At 57.2% G+C, this 6,554-nt stretch overlaps 1 protein-coding gene across 2 annotated transcripts in view; it reads right to left on the bottom strand.

Moving 5' to 3' along the window:
* FCRLA (Fc receptor-like A) overlaps positions 1–3,325 on the bottom strand; it is a 4,991-nt gene extending 1,666 nt beyond the window's left edge. The window contains exons 1-4 of one of the 2 annotated variants that reach the window (XM_005880524.2): positions 3,250–3,325; positions 985–1,002; positions 595–744; positions 62–328 (exon numbers count right to left, since the gene is read on the bottom strand). In XM_005880524.2, the coding sequence (XP_005880586.1) occupies positions 62–328; positions 595–744; positions 985–1,002; positions 3,250–3,304 (490 nt within the window). In that variant the 5' untranslated portion in view covers positions 3,305–3,325. The remainder of the gene's footprint in view (positions 1–61; positions 329–594; positions 745–984; positions 1,003–3,249) is intronic. The other variant, XM_014528578.1, reaches the window with a different exon arrangement.
* Positions 3,326–6,554: the final 3,229 nt, after the last annotated feature.

The following is a 6,554-nucleotide window of genomic DNA, read 5'->3' as shown; positions in this document are numbered from 1 at the left end:
CCGTGAGGAGGCTTGTCTGTCCCCCCTGCTCTGCCACGGCGACTCTGCCCCGAGCCCTCACCTTGGACGGTGACCGCCACGGAGGATGTGGTTTCTGGTCTCCCCGGACCAGGGCTCCGGAAGATGGCGCTGCAGTGGTAATGCCCGCTGTCCGCCTCTCGAACCATGGCGATCGAGAATTCCCTGTCAGGTCCGGGGGCACCCAAAGCAGAGCCATCTCTGTAGAAGGTGACCTGGGCCAGGGGCCAGCCTCGCCAGGCCTGGCAGCGCAGAACCAGATGGTCCCCCTCGAAGATGGGAGCGGCCGGGCCTTGGAGGACCAGCCAGTCTGCGGCCAGAGCGAGAGCTGAGTCACCCACTGCCCGCGCGGCAGCCCCTCAGTGCGGCCCACAGCGGACCCCTCAGCTTTCTCTGAGGATCCAGGGAGCTCTCGCCCCAAAAACTTCTAGGGCCTAGGACTGAGGGCACCGGGTCTGTGGGCTGAGATGGAAGGAGAGCTGTCATCGGTGGCCAGTTCCTGCGGCACCTTCCCGCGGGGGCTCTGGGCTGAGGGGGAGCTGTGGGAAGTGGGAGAGGACCTTCCCAGGACCTTACCGTAGGACACGACCAGACGGATGGGTCGGCTGAACGTGTAGCCCCTGGCCTGGTAGTCCACTTCCCGGGAGCCCAAGTCATCCCCGGGGCGGCAGCCGCTGTCCCAGGTGCTGACGGGGCCCTCACACTGCAGGGTCTCAGAACTGGCGGCTGAGGAGGGCAGGGCCGATAGGAGCCAGGAAATGATGCTGAGACGGAGGAGAGCAGGAGCGTGCCCTCCAGCGGGGCCTCTGCCTCCTCCTCAGGGAGTCTCCCTTTTTGGAAGGAGAATAGGAAGACGCCAAGACCTTTTCCCCAGTAGACCCATGGGGTCTCTCAGAGGGTCTTAGACGTGACTCACTGTGGTTTGGGGAAGAGGCAGGGGAGAGAGTGGCCAAAGGGGGGACTCACCCGCATGACAGCCGGCTGCTGTGGGCACAGGAACCAGAGGCCACGGCCATCGGCCCCGAGCGGTGGACACAGCACAGGAGAGAAGGGAGAGGTCAGTTCTCACCCCACTGGGTGCATTACGTGCCGGAGGCTCGGCTCTGCCTCACACCCTCTATTTCATCATCACAGGGTTCCCAGGTGTGTGACTGCACCCCGAGTTTCCAAATCTTTAAGAAACGGGCTTGGAAACCCCAGTTAACTCACCCAAAGTTTAAAAGGGGGTGGGACTGCAGCAAGAAAGCTCGGTATGTCTGAGTCCAGAGTCACCATTTAGACATGACCTACTGCAGTCCTCAGCCTTCCTGAGGACTCTTCCTGATTTCCATTGTCCCAACTCACTCGGCTCTTCATCCTGGACGATCTTACCCACCAGTGTCTCCTCCTTCCTTGCCTCCACTTTCATGTCTTCATTTTTCAGCCATCTCTACCCTGATGTCTGTCCTCTGTCCCTTGAACTCTCCCGCCCTGTCCTTCTCCCCCCGATCCTCTACTCCCAGTCCTGGCAGCTATAGAGCAGCTCTTTGCTTCTGGGTTGAGAGGTAGAGTTATGGATTTCTCACCATTCCCCTCACCTGCCTCTTAGCTCAGGTGAGCTAATTCGATTCTCCCACCTCCACCCCTCCCTGGTCCTCCCTGGTCCTGTCCCCTCCCAAAGGCCCCACACTCCCCTTTGACCTTGTCATTTCCCTCAGCGAGGCCCCTCCCCCTTCCTGGTTCTCCTCCATCTGTCCGTGTCCATCCGTCCGTCCGTCAGGCCCAGGTGCAGTCCTCAGAGCCTCTCCGCCTCTGCCCCACCCGGCTGCCCTCTCGGTTCCTCCACCCGCCCTCGGCGGCTCTCAGCTTCTTCTTTCACACAAACATGACTTTTTCAAAGAAACACCCTCGGTGGAAGAGGCGGGAAACCAGAATGTCGTCGGGAGCTCTGGCCACGCACTGGCCGCCCAGGGCTGGCTCTGTGTTCAGTGAAAGATCAACAACAGGACTTTGGGACAACGCAGTGCAAGAATTCAGACAGATCAGACGAGGTTGAAAGACAAAAGGAAAGGCCTCGTCCCTTTGGTTTGGTGGACAGCACAGGCGCGTGCACACAAGGTCTCTGCGGGAGGGAGAGTGACAGGAGAGAGGCGCCGGGCAGCCCAGCCGCGGGCAGAGGGCGCCCGGACAGCTCCAGGGGCAGGGGCTGCCTCGCTGCTGAGGGTTTGGATGCCCAGAGTTTGTGAGCGAGAGGGGAACGGGGCCGCGGGGTGCTCTTTTCGGCAGGAGTAGAGTGAGCAGAGCTCTGAGACAGGTCCGAGTGCAGCGGGAGAAGGTGTGAATCTAAGCAACTGGGGTTTGCTGGAGCCCAGAGGTCGCAGAGGTTACCTGGGGGCCAGGTCGGCCGAGTGCAGGGCTATGAAGGACACAGGCTGAGACAGATCACTCAGCTGGGAGGTCACGGGCGCAGCCCAGGTCAGAAATGACGAGGGCTTGTCCGGCATGGCATTCCTTATGTTTCAGGAAAGGGGCCATTTCCAGGGACGATAACTGGTTGTCTGCAGAGCATAGGCAGAAGGGAATCTGGCTTGTTCGCCAAGCCCCTGTCTGGGTGTCCGGTGGGAGGTGGGATGGAGAGACAGGAGGGGACAGTTGGTTGGGCACCGGCCACGTGGTGCTGGGAGACCTGGAGACACGCGGTGGGTGTGTCCTGTGCGAGGCTGGGTATTTGAATGTGACGCTCAAGCACAGGCGTGGGGTTGGAGATGCGATTCAGGACTCAAACCACTCAGCTGTCCCGGGAAAGATGAAACCGACAAATAAGCTGACTGGGGAGACGGCATGAAGAGAGAACGGTAGGGAGGCAAGGAAGCCGCCAAAGGGACCAAGGGGGTCGAAGGACCAGGGGGCATGATGCGTGGGGGCCGGGGAGCGGAGGACACCAGCTGGGATGAACGACAGCAGCAGCGAAGCCCACCAGGGTAGGAACTAGAGTGTGGGAAGGCCCCTAAGGCCAGATGTGGCCACCGGGCCCCGTGACGGCCAGACCGTGAGCACCAGAGCGCAGGGGAGCTCCTCGCTGCAGAGGCCCTGTGGTCCAGCGGCTGGGGCGGGAGAGGCTGGGAGGTTTTCATGTCAGTCCCCCACTTCACATCCCCCAGCCCCGCCTCCTCGGAGGCCAGAGAAGGTCCAGGCGCCTCCCGCTGGGCCTCCTGCAGGCCACCCCTGCCCCCCAGCAGGCGTGTTACTCACCCAGCAGCACCTGGGCTGCCCAGAGCACAGGAGGCGAGAAGCAGCCCAGCTTCATGGTGACTGTGTGAAGGTCTCCGCAGCCTCACACCCCGACTTTCAACATGAAACCTCTCAAATTAGAAAAGAGGAAGCAAGTCTAACTGTCTTGTCTCCTCTTCAACTCTGATTGGCTTCCATCCTTCAGGTGCTAGGTCATCTGCGTGGAGGGCTGTGGGGGAAATGATGGTCCAGGTCCCCGAGGAGCTCAGAGAGCTTCCAGAGCACGTGCTGCCTGCCATGTCCCCGCCTCCTGCTCCTGCTGGGGAGCTGGCTGACAGAGGCGGAAGCTACTGAAGGCTACAGAACCCGGTGGGCCCTCTGAGAGTTCAGGGGCCTGCCCTGTGCCCTCCCCCTTCCAGCGTTTCTAGAGCCTGGGCTTCGGCAGGACACGGGAAGAGGGCAGTGACAGCACCATGTCAGACATAGCTGAGTCCTTCCTGGGCTCTGACCACCCAGTTTCTCGAACCCGGTCTCAGGACTCAGCACCGGAGGCTGTGGCTCTCTGGCTCCAGGAAAAGGGAAGAGGAAAAGAGAAGTTTCCAGAGGACTCAGCAGGGGTCAAGGCTCAGGCTCAGCCCAAGGCCCTGGTCCTGAGGAGACTGGAGACACCCAAGGAGACCCAGAAAGAGGGCGACATGGAGGCGACAGCACCTCCCAGCTCCAGGGGGCCTCCCAGAGCCACTGTCTCTGCCTCAGGATGTCCCCTTTGAGGCGGGTCCCAGTGGCACAGCCACCCCCCTTCTCACGGGATCACCCCCTCCTCCTATTATCCCCCCAGGCCCTCGTGGTTGCCCAGAGGTGAGAGGAACCATCAGAAATGCGGAAGGGAAGGCCTGGGCTTGAAGGCAGGGCGGGTAGGGGGGCCTGACACCCCCCCCCCCCCCAGCTGTGCAAAACCACAGGGCAGAGCATGCCCCAGAGGGCAGATAGCTCTCAGTCTAAAACCAGCTTTACAGGAAGTCTCCATGTCTGAGAGGCTGTGTTCCTGTGCAGATAGCCCCCGGGACCCAGGTGGGCGAGTGTGGGCAGGAGGCAAGGAGGTGTGAGCCTGTCCCGAGAGACCACAGGCCCAGGAGAGGACAGGGGTCTGAGCCAACCTGATGCAAATCCGAAGCAGGAGGAATTGAGTCGGACCTACCCCAACACTCCCCTCACACAGAAAGCACTGAAACTGAATCAGGGACTTAAATATAAATGTAAAACTATAAACCCTTTAGAAAAACACGGGAGACATTGATTTGGGATCCAGTGCTAGGCAAAGAGTTCTGAGACTTGATACCCTATTAATGATCTATTAAAGACGGAGGTTCCCCTGGGTATGTGGAAATCATAAATCGATGGGTTTACTTGACTTAAAGTTATAGAAATGTATGTTATAAGACATTTGATGAGAAGTTTTAAGTAATCTTGTTGATATAAATTCCTGTATAATTTAAATATTCTGATGAAATTGTGCTTTCCTCCAAAATAAATTAAGAGAAATAAGGAAGATTTCATTCCAGTATACACAGGAGGACAGTAAAAGATCGTCTGGTGAGGAAAATATCTTAGGTGACTTTAAATCTACACGTATTTCTTGATTTTAAAAAATGCAAAAGTATCAGAAATAAGAAAGGGGATATTAGTCAAGGCTTAAAATTATTACAATGTGCAAAATGGAAATCAAATATAAGAGAAGGCTTGATCAGAAACCAAAGCTAATTTTGTGAAAAGAGCAATAAAATCAATCTTTGACAAGTCCGACAAGGATAAATGGATTAAAAGGCCAAGGTGTCTCTAGCATTCAACCACGGAGCAATATTTTGTTTAAAGTCTACACAGGAGCATTGGGATGTCCACAAATCTTGATCGTGTTGTTACAGGAAATTAAGCTGCAGGAAACTGCGTTTATGTCCTTAACGAGGGGACTGCTGATGCGAAGCCAAACAATCCCCCTGGGACCCCGGGGAGGCTCAGGACGCAGAGGACCAATGTCAGAGGGTCAGGAATGGCTTTGAGAACAAGAGCAGAGCTGGAAAGGGAGCCTCTTGGGGCCTTTCTCCTACCCAAGGGCGTGGGTGTTTCCGGGTGACAATCCTCCCACCATTGGTCAGTGCCCGTCAGTGGAGGGTCATACCACCACGTGAGTGTGAAATCTGACTGGGAATAGAAAGTGCATCCCAAAAGCCATGGCAACCACCCAGCAAAGGAAGCTGCCGAGTCCTGGCGGCAAGCGCTGCGCACGGGGATCTGTCTCAGGGTCCCCGGAAAACAAGGCCCCTCCAGGGTGCCCACCGAGCCCCGGGGCTGTCGGGCGTGTTCCAGCAGCGGGACGGCCTCTCTGTGGCCACAGCCTCTAGTGCCGGCAGCAGGCACAGCGGCAGGAAGCATCGCAGTCTCTCCGTCCGTCCGTTCGAAGCTCGGCTTGCTGAGAACTGGGTTACAAAGCAAAGTGGTCCTTTATCTGCCGCGGAGGAGGAGGAAGAGGATGGAGACAAGAAGGCAAACTCACCGGGAGAAGTGCTCTGCTTTAGGAGGGGGTGGTCCCCAGCTTATCCCGGAAGGGCAGCAGCCCAGGGCGGCTTACATGCCAACCAGTGCCGCCTCGAAAAGGGAGGGTCCTGGCAGGGGCTCAGTTGGTTGGAGCGTCACCACATACCTGGACTGGGCACAGACCTAGGCAATCTGTCTCCATATGTGTGTATCTCTCTATCTAAAAATCAATAAACACATACCCTTTGGTGAGGATTAAAAAACGTTAACAAGGTAAAGGAAGTGTCGTTTTATAGTGTTTATTATAAAAACAACACAGGCGGTGAGAAACCAAGATGGTGGCATAGGTAAACACCAGAGTTTGCTGCCTCGAACAACCACTTCAAAAATACAACTAAAAGACAGAACGGACATCATCCAGAACCACAGGAAGGCTGGCTGAGTGGAAATTCTACAACTAGAAGGAAAGAGAAAAGCATACCGAGACTCAGAGGAGCTGCGGTTCGGAAGTAAAATACTAAGGTACAGAGGCGCACACGGAGCGGGCTGGCGGCTGAGGACATGATTGTCTTTTTCAATCGGGAGGGAGTCTCAGGCTCTGAGCTCCAGTTCCGGGCGAGTGTCTGGGGACCCAGACTCATACGGGAGAAACGGGATTGTCTGGCATCGGTCGGAACTCGAGGGCAGCTTTCTCTCGGAGGGGCTTGCAGCGATTGCCGAGACACTGAGAAGCGGGGCCTCTGAGAGCAGCCATAACTGCTAGCCCCGCCCTGTTGATCCCCAAGCCCCCGCCC

Source organism: Myotis brandtii, unplaced genomic scaffold (genome assembly GCF_000412655.1).
Source record: "Myotis brandtii unplaced genomic scaffold, ASM41265v1 scaffold64, whole genome shotgun sequence".
Taxonomy (NCBI): Eukaryota; Metazoa; Chordata; class Mammalia; order Chiroptera; family Vespertilionidae; genus Myotis; species Myotis brandtii.
Note: the sequence above shows the minus strand (reverse complement) of the source record. Positions and strands in the feature narration are given on the sequence as shown.